Source organism: Malaya genurostris, chromosome 1 (assembly GCF_030247185.1).
Source record: "Malaya genurostris strain Urasoe2022 chromosome 1, Malgen_1.1, whole genome shotgun sequence".
In the NCBI taxonomy this organism is placed as follows: Eukaryota; Metazoa; Arthropoda; class Insecta; order Diptera; family Culicidae; genus Malaya; species Malaya genurostris.
In genome coordinates this window covers 100,348,401-100,365,604 of record NC_080570.1, presented here as the reverse complement: position 1 = coordinate 100,365,604, position 17,204 = coordinate 100,348,401, and the positions used below count along the sequence as shown (strand labels likewise).

Below are 17,204 nucleotides of genomic sequence, written 5' to 3'. Positions count from 1 at the left end.
ATATCATAATGAAATGTGTTCAAATAAAATACCCCTTTTTGAAGCGTTTCATGTTTACCACTATGTGGTACTGTTGCCACCGTTTCGAAAAATTTATCGAACCATCAGAAAGGAGATCCGGGTTGCCAATGTGTACAAAGGTTAAATCTTGCAAGACTAAACCACTGCAAGGAAAAATAAATATTAATATAAAACAGTCAGTGCAAGATGAATTCAGTGTTACATATATGGTATGCAAGGCGGGTTGGTTTCAGCCAACGCTTGACGGTAGGCCCGAAAACTGGAACTGGAATCAATGAGAGCGCAGTACTCCTTTAATCCTTCGGTTATTGTTCGATGCCACTCGAGTCTGCAAAATATGAATGAGTTAATCATCAAGTTAATAATGTATGGCTTTTTGAAGTTATTTTATTTACAACAATCTCTTTTGAGACATCGTAAGAAGTGTTTTTAAAAACCAAAAAACATTTTTTTTTGTAAACATTCCATGACATACGAGTAAGAATTGCAACAGCTTGGTGAAAAAAGTATTCTCGTAAGCAAAATGAGGTGTGGATAGGAGTTTCAGTTGCAGATATAAGCCGGCTAGCTTGAAACCACCTAACAACTAAATGTCTGTTTCATACGCCTCCAGTCAAATATAATTCGCGATCGGTTCGGAACGCCTCGTGGTTTTCGAATGGAGTCGAATGCAGACGGTTTCTGTTTTGACTGGGTAAAACTGTTTTACATTGTAAGAAAAAAAATCCACTCCCATTCACCACCCAGGGATACGCGTCCTAAGGTATATAATCTGAAACCCAGGACTTTGGGTTTATATAGGAAATTCATTCAAAAAAGACTGAAATTTGTAACATATACTGTTCGATATAAATTACGTATAGAAATGATACTGAATCAGAATGTACTGGAATGTCAACTTGTTTCATCGCAAATATGTTTATAAAATATTACAAACTATCGAGAAAAAAAATCAGTAAGTCGAATGAAAAATATATCAATTTAAAACAAAATTTTGATTTTTATCAAAAAATATCAACGAACTCTTTTGCGATTCATTAATTACTTACCGCCTAATCGGAGCAGAATCCAGCGCCGACAGTAGTGCCAAATATGAATTGTAGTTATTGATTTTCCGCAAATGTTTCATTATTTTGATAAACTTGATCACATGTTTTTCTCTTTCTTTGGCATCATCTTTTTTAAGAATTTGTGAACGTGCCCTAAAAAATAAATGAAACAATGAGTCCATCGCTGATAATTATTGATTTTTTATAACTATCCCAACTTACCAGTAAGACATCTTATTGAAGTGCTCGGTGAACCTCGTCAGATTCGGTGACCGTTCCTCATTTTGTTCTTGAGCCCAAATAAGCACCTCCGGTATTTCGATTTTATGAAATAGTTCGGCATCCAGTAAAGTCATTTGTTCGGCAATCTCTGCAGATTTGAGATCTAACAGTGTCGGAGGTGAAGTCATAACAGCTCGGCAGGACAACGAACTGGGCTCCTTGGGAAGTTTCTGTTTGTAGAGGAATACTTTCTCGATCAACTTTACCCGCAATAGTTTTGCCATAGTGAGATGACCGGCACAGACTAACTGATAAACAAAATTCATCAGTAGTTCCAGTAATCGTCGTGATAAATCAGGGCTTCTATAGAAAAAATAATTAAGAACAAATTTTGGCATTCTGTATTGGCCGAAAAGAAGTATGACTCACGTTAGATCGTTTACTACCCTAACCAGTAGCGAAAAGGATTCTTTTGCAGCTTTCTGTTTTGCATCGATCATCTGACAATGGAACAGAGAGTAGCGATGGGTCAGCTTCTGGATTAGCTCCAGTGGTGAGATAAAGGTTCGGAACGTAGTGATAAATGCTTCTCCATAGGCTGTTGAATTTAAAAAAAGATTAGTTATTGTGACAAAACAGTTTTGTTGTAATTACAATTTAAAATTTTTAACACTCATATAGCACCATCGAGGCAAAACGTTATTAATTTACTTTATTTGTCCAAGATTAGTTCGCTTTTTTTTAAATTTATAATTTAAATATTTTGATTGACAAGAGTATAATGTGAATGTAGGTATATTGAGTCTTTTTGTTACTTTATTTCATTTTTACTAGCAATAACCGGAAGCCTCCATGGTTACCATGCTGGAAACGTGCAATTGGCATACAATTTTGAGATAATTTACCAATGTATACAATCAAAGCGATAAAATCGAAACTATGTTAATCATGACACTATGGTTTTGTTCAATAGATACTACTGATAACATTTACCGCTATTGGCGAAAACATAAAATTGTTTCAATATTATGATATCAATTATGGATAAAACCAAAAGCTTTAAAATTATTCTAATGGATAACTCAACAAATCAAATGGATTCAATTCTATGATTATAATTTGCTGCCCTTTTATCGGAAATGCTTATTCATTTACCTATTATGCGGACCCCTTACGACTAATAATAACGACCATTTCCATACTATGAAAACATTCTTCAAAAGATCATCATTAAACAGATACTTTCCAACAATAACACATCACTCGATAAGTCGTGTGACTAACTCAAAAGAATTTTTTCAGTCGAAAATCGACTTTATTCATCAGTGTAATCTCCTTAAAGAGCAATACAATCATTCCAACGCCTCTTGTTTTGCGTCAAAATAGGCTTCAGATTCAGCCTTTCCTTCTTCATTTGAGTTGGCTGCTTACCGGCGAGCATTTTTTTAGATCAGCAAATAGCCTGCAGTCACAGGGGACCATCGTCGTCATCGACTTGTGAATCGGTGCATTGTCTTGGTAAAACAGTTTTTTTTATCTTCGACATATGTGATCGTGAACTAACAACGTTATGTTGAATTCGCTATTGATTGCTTTTACTTTCTCACGACAGTCTATGAAGATTATACCAAAAATACTGAACCTTCCAAACTGACTGTTATGCCTTTGAACTCTTCGGCCGTGGTTCACAGGCTACAGTTCACTCAGATGATAATCGTCGACGCAAAAAATCTGATGTATTACTTATTACACGTTTTTGTTTTTGATCGACTGTGATTTGATGCATAATTGTAAACACGCTGCCTTCTGATATCTTCAAGGTCTAGACTATTTCACGCAATTTCAACTTACGATTAGATATAACTAATTTATGGATTATTTGTGTTTTCTGGAGTAACCCCCTTAATCAGCAAGCCAATGATCATCAGATCTTTTAGATGGAGTCGAGTCCGGATAACACTTTTGAAGGCATTACTGAGAATTTACAGTATTTTCATCAAGAAGAAGTGATAAATTGACACACGAATTTGGTCATTGTTCTTAGAATAAAAAAGTAGCCTCTCTTAGCACTAGAGAGCCTGGAATTTAGTATATACCCATATTGACTAAAATGATTGAAAGAGAGAAAATGAAAAAACTGAGAAAAACAAATGGTGGGTCGCTTAGAGCAGTGTGCCAATCACACAATAACACAATGTATTGGTGCATTTCTCAATATTGGCACTTTCGTTGTCAATTAGTTGCACAGGTTGCGTAACAAACAGGCTCACTTTTGACAAGTAGCTGGCGCACAGAGTAGCACACTTAGGGTCACAGTGGCCCTTATTACCGGCATCACTACACGGTGAAAACCAAGTGTAGTGATTGTGACCCTTATTATAGGTATCACTTCACGGTGGAAATCATTTGAAGTGAATGTAGGTCCTTACTACGGAAGTCGCTTCAGAGAAAAAAGTAATTTCTTAGATGAGCTTGTGGTTATTACGAACATCACATCACCAAAATTTGGTTGGAAAATTGCTTTTTTCACAACAGTGGTTATTTCACTGTGCGTGATATTTATAATAGGGAAAATCAAGTGAAGTGACATGTAAGTGAAGTGAATGTGAGAGTGAAAGTGATACCGGTAGTAAGGGCCAGTATATCACGTGTTTCTTAGAGGCACAACATAGTTTGTGTTAAGCGACTCTCCCCTTGGAGAATAACTAATTTGTAAAAATATTTATTCTAACAAAATTTTCCATACTTTTAATATTATTTACAGTCGTAGAACAAGATATGTTCTACAAGTAACAAAATTTTAAGCAGTTTTGTCATTGTGTACATTATAGGGTGGGACAAGGTTGTATGGGAAAAATTATTTTCTCGCTCCACCAAACTTTTCGTGTTTCTTTTGGGTCCCATAGAAATTATGCAAAATTTTAGCTCGATAGAAGAAACTATATTTTCGCGCCCGCGGTTCAAAGTTTGTATGGGATTTAGTATGGGAAAACTAACTTTTAACAAAAAAATCATCTGGGGGTCACCCTATATACTCAAAAAATCAGCGGGCTGTGGGAAATTTAATGAGGAAGAAAACCTTCGAAGACTGTAACATAATCCGACATCTGTAAAAATTTTTTTAGCATTAGCATTAGAGACCGCCCGTGTGTTGCTACTCCGTTATTGATCTGGACCAATTGAGATTGCAAAATGATTTTTTGAAGTAACATGTTTGGGAATAACACATTGTTTCACACTGTGCAAACTGTATTGAACCATGCATGCTGATCAATACCGACGCCGGCCACGTCCGAATGCAGATCTACTTGGGAGGGAAAGGATTGTTAGTTCGATGCATGTTGCTACTAAGAACCGAGGAATCCTCTGCATTCCCACATGCATCACAGGAGAGGATACTTTGTTAGTAAATGTTTTAATAATGTTATCATGTGTTTATTGCTCTGGGTAGCCGGCTACCAAGAATGTTTTAAAGTATTATCGTTTTATGTGTTACTTTGTGCTGGCAATATAATGCACGAAACAGTCAATCTCCGAAATTGACAAAACTCCGGACAGCCGGCTGTCGAGTATGCAGTCACTCGTTTATGCATCTACCTTTCGCGTTTTTTTTTAGTCATGCAAAAAAACACATTCGGATTGATAAAAAAAAGGTATCATCTCACTGCTAGGTGGATTAAGCACGCTTTTATAAATGAAACTACGTGATACAAAATAAACGAGCGAATAGGATTTAGACAAAAAAGTTGATTCATTGCATTGAAATATTCTAAACAGTTATTATAAAATCATTTTAAATCACCAAACAAAGGTCAACAGATTTCACACGCGTCTTGATTCTTTATTATTTCCGCTTTATTATTTTAATTATTTATTATTTATTTTAATTATTAATTGGTTATATTAGTTGATCTGGGCAGCCGGCTACCGAGAAAAATATTAATTTACTGTTTGAAATATTAATATCAAGTGTTTTTTACTATGTATTCAATATACCGATACATGTCATCTCTGTTATTAACTTTGTAATATAAACGGATTTGCGCAATGGTTGATTTTTATTATTCATTTTATAATCCTGAAAGACAATCAATAACATGGAAGAAGAAATCATTCCTAATAAAACTTTTCTACGAAGCTAGACGGAAATTGATAGGTTGAATAGAGAGATGATTTAGTAAAATAGAGTAATCAGAAGTAAAACATTGAAAATATCTGATAACTGAAAGGAAAAAGAAACTCCTGCAATTGTCGCCTTTTACGACATGGAAGCAGGAACCCAGTGGATCTATTCTTGGTTCATTTTTGTATTGTAGATAAACTCAAATACTATAGTTTTGTCGAAGACATAAACTATCTGCCTCATATGGTTTAGAAGATATGGATGATTTAATTTAATACTATGAAAAAAAACATTGATTCCAAGTTTTTCTTTTTCTTATTTTTCTATCGTCCATATCTTCTAAACCATATGAGACAGATGATTTATGTCTTCGACAAAGTTATAGTATTTGAGTTTATCTACAATATTGTGGAAGATTTCAAAGTTGTATTTCTTCAAATAAAAATATTAGTTTTTTGTGTATCTTTACAGTGAATTTTGGAACATGGTTTTTAAGTTTAAAAAAATCTTCAAACTATACCGAGCAACTATTGTGAAGACATCAAACAACTCAGATCAATCGTTGTAGCATAATAAAAGAAAGTAAAATTATATTACCACCATTAGCAGCAGTGGTGCTAGATACATTAAGGAATGAGCCATCGTTCGGACCTTGTGTCGGTTTTTCTTTAATAACATTTTTTACAGATGTCGGATTATGTTACAGTCTTCGAAGGTTTTCTTCCTCATTAAATTTCCTATAAAAATTACATGCCCGCTGATTTTTTGACCCCCAGATGATTTTTTTGTTAAAAGTTAGTTTTCCCATACTAAATCCCATACAAACTTTGAACCGCGGGCGCGAAAATATAGTTCCTCCAATCGAGCTAAAATTTTGCATGGTGCTTATGGGACCCAAAAGGAACACGAAAAGTTGAGTGGAGCTGAAATCAATATTTTGTCCCACCCTAGTGTACATATTGTTTTTTTTCTAATTGGAATAAAAAAAGCAGTCATAATGACCGTGGGCAATCGAGTTTTGTGACTTTTTTCCGACTAATCAAGATGTCATGAAATTTAACATTAACACAATGCAAAAGTTAGTACTGCACGTCATATTAATTTGACAATCATAGCGTCATCTTTGTGTCAGTCGCACGATTTATTGGATGATATACTGGTAAATGAACTCATTATTACTATTCCCACACTGATTGTAATTGACGATATTCGCAATATCTTTGTAACTAATTTTCTTTCATTTGATTTTAAGTTCTAATATCGTTAATTCTGGTGAATATTTGTATGAATTGCTTGCCTTTTGTTTGAGAACAACTCAATTACACAGCTGATTTTTAGCGGATGTTACTCCAGGCTTGCTCAAACAAATAAAAAAAAAATTGGTGTGTTTGTATTCAATCATACGCCATCACCGTAACCTAACTAAACAGTACTTTCCTCCTCATTTCTCCACATTCTTACCTTCTTTCCCAAAACTGGCCTGCTCTTCGCACTATTTCTCTATTCTTCCTTTCTCTACAAAACATTACTTCATAATCCCTTCCTTCCTCCATTGCCTCTAATTTTTTCCCATCTTCACTTTCCTCACCATCATCTCATTGCGTGCTTAGCCTTATCGAATTATCGCAATCCCATCACCATTCTGCCTATGACGAACACGCAGTAGCGGCTCTCTCCCGGCTACCGTTCAGCAGCAGTAATCAATCCGTTCGTGAACAATTCAATGACGTCGATCTTTCCGTCGGCATTCACTTGCCTGCCGGCCACCAACAACGCGAGTTTGCGCACTGAACCCGGCCACGAGAAATTTCCTCACACAGGATACATCCGCTAACCTACAATCGATGTCTGCCCGTGGTGAACAGGTTCTAACTATGGCCTCAATCCGCCAATCCAAGCCAGCATAGCCTACCGCTTTATCCAACTGTCAACAATGCTCCGGAGAGATGTCAGGCCGCCAACATGAAGTGCGGCAATCGTTTCGGGATGTTATTTAAATGTACGACTGATTGAGCCGACTGTGAACGTTCTTTTCTTCTCCGTTTTTGTGCTATTTGACGTTTGTGCGGAAGCTAGTGTCCGCTTGTTTTACATCGTGAGTCTGTTGCTTTATTGGAAGTCAATCAAAGAATGAATAAAATAAGATTCATGTCAGTTGTTATATGATCATTGGTTGCTATGATCCAACATTTCCCCCTTCAAGGTTTGATCATCCAGTAGGGCTTGAACCGGGCTGGAAGTTGAAACATGCGTCTATCTCTCTCTAGGATTGGTGTTGTTGATTGTACAGGTACGGATTATTCATTCCCCACAACTTCATCTTCTCAAGAATCATTTGTCAGGCTAGCTTCATTGGACTCGTCCAACACGGGTTCTTCTAACACCTGTGGGTCTGGGTTGTCAACAGGAACATTGAGAGCATTTGGAGCCGTTAATCCGAAACCATCGAAAAATACCGACAGATGTGTTGGGTTATCTATTGTACTGGGCTCAGAAACTCGAGGGAAACATATCAGGGACTAGGACTCTGTCACCAAACACTACACAACCGTCAATTAGGCTGAGCGATTCTCGTCTGTTGTAATATGGTTAAACTGCAGTGGAGATATTCTTGGAGCAGAAGAGCCATCCGATACAAATGTGCTTGATAATAGTTTGAAGTGTAACATTTGGTAATGTTGGTTTCAGTAATGCTGCAAATGTAACCGGAACATTTTCTGTGGCATCGGAAAGAATACTTGATAAGTTTTCCTCTAGAGTGAGTGCTGCGTTTACGTATTCTTCTTCAGGTTGGTTGGTTCGGTCGATCAGCCTAGAAAAGATATCTGTGCAACCGAAATCGCTTGTGGATACATGTTGAATCTCGAAATCGTATGGCGTTTTCGTTTTTAATTTGTACTACACCGGTGCAGTGCTACACTGAGGCATGAATAAACGAACAAAAATGACAAAAACATAAACAGTAACCATTGACTACAATAAACGATTCCATTGCACAGAGCTACACCAAACTTTTGATGAGTGCTACACCAGTGGTATCGGTGCAGAAAAAGTGTAGCACTGGTGTAGTGCAATTGGTAAAAATGAACGGTTTCAGTGCAGCTTTCGCTACACCAGTGTAGTGCAATTTAAAAACGAAAACGACAGTAATTCAGCATCGTGACTGCTCAACGTTGCAGCCTGTTTGCCGTGTGCATTGATATGCCTTTCTTGAAACCGAAAATAGACAGTAGCGGCTTGTGGTCAGTCAGCAGTGTGAAATGACGACCTAGCAAAAACTTGGGGAACTTTGTTACAGCATAGACTAACGCGAGTGCATATTTTTCAGGTTGCCCATAGTTTCATAGTTTATTTTTCAGGTTACCCATAGTTTTTTGTAGTACAGTAGCGCGAGCAAGGAGACAGTAAAGTGTAGAACGATAGATTTTCTACTTAGTTCAAGCTAGGTAGAAATTCTATCTAGGCTGTGATTTCGGCTGCTTCGCATACCTACTGTAACAGAATTTAAACAAACAACAGTAATAAAAAGGGTAGACAGTTTGGAAACAATTCCTTATTACAAAGGCAGACACTAAATCAATTTCCAACATAAATACTGTTATCAAATTGTTTATTGAGACAATGTTAAAACTTAGATTCACTGTATGTGAACTTCAATTCGGATGAGGTTCTTGTTTTTGTTTTTACTACTTTGACGCAAATCAAATGTTTTGCCATTTTCCGAAAATACAAATTCATTAACTAGTGCAAGACATAAAGGGAAATTCCTGAAAAAAGAATTTGAAATTTTAGCAGGTGACTAAATGATACTAAATGAGAATCAACCATCAGACAGTGATGTATGTTATACCCAATGGTTTCGATTATGAATTCCACATTAAAGATGCCAAGGGAAGCTAAAGATGGAAAACTAATTCTTTAATCTCTAATTATAATTACAACAGCGAAAATCTAGTATTAAAAAGTCAATTGTTTTTCCTTTGTAAATCAATTGCAACGTTATTCAAGAAAAACTACTAGGGATAGTGATGCATCATCAATAACGCATAGGCAAATACTCATATCCTACATATTGAAAAAAATGAATATTTAAAGGCGTGCAATCTTACTCGAAGGTGCTTACCATCTTCTAAAAACTCATCAGTGACTATTAAAGAGCATGTTGGATTGATTTCAATATATTTTGGTTGGCATTATTTGCAAAAGAAAATTTGTGCGCGCAGTAAGTTATTGACGAATCAGTAAGTGCAAAAATGAAATAAACGAGAAAAGGGACATTTTAGAGAAATGTATTACTGGAAACATTGTAAATGCTTGGAACGCAGAAGTAATACCATACGAACACAAATTTAAGCACTGTAAGCTTAACTAAATAATTGCTTCTCAATTGATCAAGTTTGTAGAAGAACAAGTAGCCAAGAAAAACTATACGCACCATCAGAAATCTTTTGCACCCTAGTGGCATGTATGATAAGCGCATCGGGATGACCACCCTTCACATCCGGTCCGTCTTCGTTCTCTTTTTTACAAACTAGATGGCTGCTCACGTCTAGCTCCTCCATTAAATTTATGGACTGCTGCTGTTCAATCAAGTTGATTCCGTTCTGTGGATGGAAAATATAATCAATATGTTTAGTATGATATAATGTTCAATGAAAGAAATACTAACGAGCACACTCCAAAATGTAAATAGAATATATATGATTATATTAAAAAATGCACAAAACTAACACAAAAAGTAGAAAAATTAGTACAATTGGGCTTCTGTATGAACAAATATACAAAAATTATTACGACTTAGAAGAAATTCCCGTCGTTTGCCAATCATTGATATTCATTTTACGACTATACTTTTTAACACATACTTTTATGAGATAATGAAACGCTATGAAACTGATATTTGTAAAAAACAACTTATTAAACTCTAAGATTCTCTTCTGAGAAATTTTTTTGTCACTCGGAGAACAAGCTCAGTCCTTACTTGGAGAACGGCAATTTATCAATACTCTAATAAAGGAACGGTTTTCTGTAATATGTTAAACAATCATTTGTATGATACCAAATTCAATTCCAATGATTTTTTGAGGAATTGATCTGCCGAATTGATAAGAAGATAAAACATTTAAAAAACGCAAGTGCGATGGAAAATAACACATGTTCATATATATCAGGAAGCCCTAGAAACAATAAACAAATAAAGCTAAATAAGATCCGCATGCATATTAGTGATATTCATAACTCTGTAACCTTAAAATCACCAAGATAATAATATTAAGCACCTTGTTATTTCGCCTAAGTACCACCTCAACCTCGTCTTCGTGATCAGCATCGTTCTTTCGATTTGCATGGTTAATACTACTACCGGTAGCTCCGGGTTCTGAGCTGTAGTTATTGCTGTTGTTGTTCTGGTTGACTAGAAGGCCTTTATCACTAGTGGGACTGAGATTCGTGCTCGTGATCACATCAGACGTAAATTGTGAATGCTGATGTTTAAGGGCTTCTGCTGGAATCGTTGTCGGTGTTGTCGTATCGCATAGGCGAAGGTAGTCCTCGTCGAATGGTTGACAACCGACTATGTTATTGCTAACTAACTTACTATGGCTACTACTGCTGGAGTTGTTGTTATTAAAATTATTGAAACTGTTATACTGCAAGTGTTGCGGAGAATTGGAAGAGATAGAAGTGTTTGATATGGTAGTACTAGAGTTAGAAGCTAAAAGCTGACGATCTCCGGAAACAGGTGATACCTTGAATTTAGTTATAGCTGCTGTTGCAAATTGTTGACAGTCACTGCTGTTCGTCGGTGTTTGGCTGATACTATTACTTGGTGTACTGTTATCGGTAGATATTAACGTTAGAGATTGATTCTTTGGTGGAGGTGTTGGCAGAAGAGTGCCCACTGATGATGACGAGGGCGAAGGAGATGAGCAGCTGTTTGTTATATGATGCTGTGAGGGCGATGGAGACGGTGACGATGATAAATCTGTACTGAATACTCGGGGACTAGCTGGCGGTGTAGAAGTAATACTCGGAGTTTTGCTGTTGATCCGTTGTCGTTTTGGCGGCAACGCCGGTGGTTTCACATTCAGACCGGGAGAATTCGGGGGGGACGTAGGCGTTGGAACCACACGAGATGGGGATAAACTAGCAGAAAATAAACAAATTAATTAAAATAAACAATTTCTCATTGAATACTCACTTCATGGTTTGACTATGGGTGATGCTATGATTACTTGCACCGCTGGTCATTGACATCGTTTGGTTATGTTGATGGTGAACGTGATTGTGATGATGGTCACTAGAGTGATGTGACATGTTGTATGTGTGCACCGAATGTCGCATGAATTCAGATTGGTTTTGGGTTGCACTTCCGAAAATCTCCATGTAAGCCATGACTATAAGAAAAATAAAATAATAAGTAAATTGGTATCAAAGAGAAAATTAAAGCATATATTTTTCCACAAATTCCAAAATTCGTTAACAATGGATATACAGTTTTTTCTTTAATATGTAACAACAACCTGCATCAAAAGAAACTGCCAAAGCGAAGAATGATGAACAGTTATCAAAAGAGAGTATGTAGGATTCAGGAAAACACATTATTATATGAAACGAAGATATATGAAGCTGTATTTTGAAAAATTTAACTCAGATAGTGTAACCGAATTGTAGTTTCTGATTTTTTCATATTTGTAGGGTGTTATATTGTTTGAGTTTTTCTTCAAAAGTTTGAAACATAAAATGCTTTAGAAAACGATAATACTAACAAAGATTTACATACAATGTACAGATAGAGAAGATTCTTTTCGGTCTATACTCAACACAGAAGTATACAAAACACCGTATATGGAGAGAACTTTCGTAGAATCAATAACCTAAACTAACTACTATACGATAAACACTTTTGATTGTATTTGGCAGAATTCAATTCCAATAGTATGCTTTCGTTTTTATATGTAATATAGTTGTTGTATGATGTTGTTCATAATTCAGTGCTGACAAAAAGCGTGTGACAAGCAGCGTAACATAAAGAAGTTTCTATTTCGTGTTTCTTTTCAATTAACATGAACAAAAGAAGAAGAACACAGACTTCACTAGCTGTCACACTCTGTTTTAACAAGCCGGGTGGATACTCGGCAACTTACCTGAATAAGCCACACTTTGAAACACTACAGTGTGTAACATATAAAAAAGAATTAGCTTTTGTGCATGGTTTTGCTTTATAGTGAAATAAATGACGAATATATGAATGAACAAATTAAAAAATTAAATAAAAAATAAATGAAAATAACAATGAAAAAAAAACGTATTGAAATGTTGAGTGTTGCGAGAAGATCGAGCGTTGATCCAGTTCCGTTTTCTCTGAGTTAGCGCTAAGAATAGTACTACTGTTTTTGAATGAATGCAAGTAACTTGATTTTTGTTCACAATATCTTGCAGCATTCGTCTTCCTTCTAATATGTATTTATCAGTTGGATATTTTTAAATAATAACATACCAAAAAACTCACAGTATTCAGTATCCTGTTGCCCATATTCGTTCATTCAATGTATACAAATATTCATATTGAAATAAAAATAAATATGTACAAATATACAAGGCTGTCTTAATGAATGAAACTCTCATTCAGCAACAAGTAAAAAATATCTGGGCAGTTCCTTATTTGTCCTTTCACCTGTCACATCCTGCAATAGCTGCGCTTCGCAGAAATAACTATGAATGTTATGTGACACCTGATACTAAAAGCGCACTAACGAAATTAGTCACATTTCTGAATTCAAAATTGCAAAACATAGTTTCAAATTCGCAAGTATAAATTTAAATAAATAAATGCAACAAACTGGGCATATAGTAATCGAATAACAAATCGGCATGAGAAGATGTTTATTGTGATATCTGTGTGGAATTCTTCGTCAGGATATTTTTATTTGGCAAGCGATTTGTATATGTAAATTTGTCATTTTGTAAATTTATTATCGATCCTAGGGCAACAAACGATAAGTCTCGTTTTACAGCAGACAACATTTCCTTGATTCATCTTTCGAAGTGAGCGAATAAAGCGGCTCAATAGTATTTTTTATACTCGGGACAATCAATACAACAATTGTAGCTTCAGAGCGAAATGCAATAAATAGTTGTTGAAAACTCAAATTTTCTCATCAGTTGCGTCGAATTCATCCCGCAAACAACTTTCTATTCGAAGATATTTTTGCAAAGCAACAAAAAGAACAGATCTCACTTTGATTTATATTTCACGATCAAACTAAATAAAGTCACAAAAATGTCGCAAACATCCTCCAACAGGTCAATGAGGTAGGTTTATATCACAGTGGCGCAAAAAAGAAAAAAAAGGAATATCCTATGGAGTCTATGCCTCTGTTTTAGTTTCTGTAGCAATTAATAACACTAATACTAAGTAAATTTAAAACGATTTTACTTCAATCATTATTCCGACCGCAGTTATGTTCATTGTTGTATTACTGCAAAAATAGTTTAAAAATTGTCCAATATACTATTCTAGCGAATCAAATATTTTAAAAATTTTGATTATAGAGGATTCAATTTTGTGGTCAGCCGCCACTCTAGTCAGATAATCATTCTAACTCTGTGTGCGTAGTTTAAAATTGAACTCATGTAAGTAATGTTCTCTTGCCGTGTACTCCAACGGTCTGCTTATTTTGTTTCGAATTAAATAATATATAATTCAATATTGTACTAAAAATTGAACATTTAAGTAAGTTATAAAATGTCACTATTTCAACGATAGTTTAATCGGCCTGCAAGCAACGGATTGCTATAAAACCAATATCTTCGCTTGACCAGAAGCACGATAAATGTGGAAAATGTGCAACATAGTGTCATAGTGTCGCGAACATTCGGAGCAAATGCACCAATATTCATTTTATCCTTTGAGCCTATGCATTGATGATAGATAACAGATCAGTTTCAAACTATTGGATTCAATATATGAAATAGATACTGGAGTAGACATGATTAAAATTACGGTCACCCTACATCATCGGAATAATTATATCCAATCATTAAGCCTTGAATACATGTATATGCTGATTGAATTTGTTTTCTTTGGAACAATCCACTATTCACGTGTGTACAATGTAATTCCAATGACGCAAATTCAAATAAATGATGAAGAATTTAATGATTTGGTTACAATTAGTAATGCAAATGTAGGAAATAAATTTGATTTTCACTTAAAACCTAATATACATTTAATAAACATGATATTTAAAATATAATCTAAATACATGGCGATTTTTTTAAATCCGCAGATTCTAAATTATGTATATACTTTTTCAATCCAACCCATATATTACATAGATACGGGGTTAGTCGGTGAAATAATGAACTTGGAACATGGCTATATTTGGTTACGAATTCGATTAAGCTAAAATCTACCTAAGTTCAAGCATCTATTATTTTTATCTATAATCAAAATACAACGACCAGATCCAACAGAAGAACGAATAGATACGTTGTTTGCAGTCTCCGAAATCTTATTACTGTAAAAATGTTCATTGGAGAGTAGTGTCGTCTCCAAAATACTTTTGAAATAGATGGCAAACATCAACAATATTAGATGATTAAACATTGTTGAATGTCACAAGAGTAGGAAACCCAATTTCCTTTATCTACTCGGTAACATGGGACCATGTTACCGAGTAGATAAAGGAAATTGGGAAATTCATTTTGAGTCAGATTTTAAAGTATTCTGTACGCGATATAAAAAAGTTTTTTTCTAACATTTTGTTCAATCGTTCGAAGGTGAAGTTAGATTTGACCATGGCGAATGTACGGGTTCAAGCCGAACCTTCTATAATACAACCTGATCTACAGAGTAAATCATTATATGCATATCATAGAATATAAAGTATTAAATATCAGAACTGTAAAATCACACATCCTCAAAGGTAATAGTAACGATTGCAATATTCCTTATTGTAGGCTCGAATATACGGAAGCGACAGTTTCATAAATGTACGTCTAGATTCCCCAGTGTAATGGTAAAATAATTGAGCAGCCCGTGACACCAAAAGTGCCAAATGAGTGCGTAAATGCACCTAAAATGTATGTATAAAGTATTTCGCAGAGTTTGTGCCCATACTCGCATATTAGTTCCATATGGGTTTTGATCACTTTTGAGTTTGCCCCGACGGATAATGTCTATGATTTTTACCCTACTTTCAGAAATTGTAAAAATAATTTGGTGTTAGTTCAGCAAAGTTTGAAATAAATATCAAGACAGGTTTGTCCCATATGGACAGGTTTGTCCCATATGGAAAGTATCTATCCCACGCATTAAAAATCACGTTTTAGTAACTAAAAAATGTACACGTTGCATCCCTTTTTTCTGGTCACTTTACCAATATTTAGCTAGCGCTGGCAATGCATGCACAAATTTAAACGTATTGCTTCCTATCATACTCGCAATTTTATCCTCCGAATCGACAACTTTATGAAAAGATTCAGCTCTTTTGTTATAACTTTGGCCAAAATCAGATGCAGTCATATGCGAATATTTCAAATTGGGAATATCTCGAACGTACTGTGCTGAACGAGAGATTTCAGAATATTTCTCTCGGGTGTTGATGGCATTGGAACCTACAAAGTCAATGTTTGAGGTGTCTTCCGAGAACAAAAGTGCTCACTTGTGGGTCCCATCTTGTTGCGTAATTTTACATAAACGAATGACAAAAAATGCAAATATGGGAAGGTGGAGCCAGACTGCCAGAGGGGCAAATGTGCCACCTCTACCATTTTCACATAGAATGAGCATTTATCATAAATATACACATTTGGGTTTGTTCATTGAATGTCCACGATATAATTTCATAATGCTTCTATTTTTCTCATTTATTCATTTGGTCGTGAAATCTAAACAAACCAGATCTTGTAATTAGCACAGAGAAAATATAAGAACGAGATCTTACAAAATAAGAGTTTTTCAATTATTCTCCATTTGCTAGGGTTTCATTTTAATGTCAGATCATTACTATACCTTTCAGTTGAATATTTGTTAAAAATTGAATATCGATAAATGATTTATTAGTAACATAGTACCATGATTCTGCAATCGGATCATAACGGGCAAGTTCGCCATAGTGGTATGGGGCAGGTGTGCCATAACCGATGTTGAACAAACCTAACCTCAAAGTCGATCAGTGTTGAAACATTCAATGTAAATAAACAACTAAAAACAGATTCTGAAAGATGATACGGACATACAAGAGGGTTTCCTCGCGAAAAAAGTGGTCAAACACAAGCATGCTTGCTGTAATTCAGTGGGTAAGTCGATGCCTTTCACGCAGCCCGCATGGGTTCGATTCCCAACCCAGCACATAGGATCAGAAAGTTTTTCTGGCCCGAAGAGGTGAATGACATTAATGTTAAAGCCTCTCTAATTGAAACAAAAAAAAATCGAAACGCGGCTAAAGAATTCGACATGCCGCGGAAAACTTTAAAAAAGTAAATGATGATGATATTTTTAATACATGTAATATCTAAAATAAACGTGAATCTTATTGATTATATTAAGGAAAGCAGTACAGCAAAGGAAATCTCATTAAATTAAGGAGAAAATGTAATTATTGTTAGGGTGGCGGTTCTGCCCCACATAGAGGGCACTTATGCCCCGCACTGAAAATATTGAGTTACTCAACAAGCCTCCGAAAATTACCGAAAGTTAATTGATTGTACCATCCCTTATTTCATTCCAGATAAAAGTTTATATAGTAATCCATGTATGTAATTCAATAGTTTCACGAATCAAT

At 35.3% G+C, this 17,204-nt stretch overlaps 1 protein-coding gene across 8 annotated transcripts in view; it reads right to left on the bottom strand.

The window, feature by feature from the left end:
* Positions 1–17,204, bottom strand: part of LOC131425233 (guanine nucleotide-releasing factor 2) — a 90,996-nt gene that overhangs the window by 7,675 nt on the left and 66,117 nt on the right. For 4 of the 8 annotated variants that reach the window (XM_058586954.1, XM_058586949.1, XM_058586947.1 and 1 more), the window contains 10 exons: positions 12,561–12,584; positions 11,615–11,810; positions 10,695–11,559; positions 9,851–10,019; positions 9,539–9,562; positions 1,722–1,890; positions 1,293–1,655; positions 1,071–1,223; positions 224–349; positions 33–164 (listed from right to left, as the gene is read on the bottom strand). In XM_058586954.1, the coding sequence (XP_058442937.1) occupies positions 33–164; positions 224–349; positions 1,071–1,223; positions 1,293–1,655; positions 1,722–1,890; positions 9,539–9,562; positions 9,851–10,019; positions 10,695–11,559; positions 11,615–11,810; positions 12,561–12,584 (2,221 nt within the window). The remainder of the gene's footprint in view (positions 1–32; positions 165–223; positions 350–1,070; positions 1,224–1,292; positions 1,656–1,721; positions 1,891–9,538; positions 9,563–9,850; positions 10,020–10,694; positions 11,560–11,614; positions 11,811–12,560; positions 12,585–17,204) is intronic. The other 4 variants (XM_058586953.1, XM_058586955.1, XM_058586950.1 and 1 more) reach the window with 4 other exon arrangements.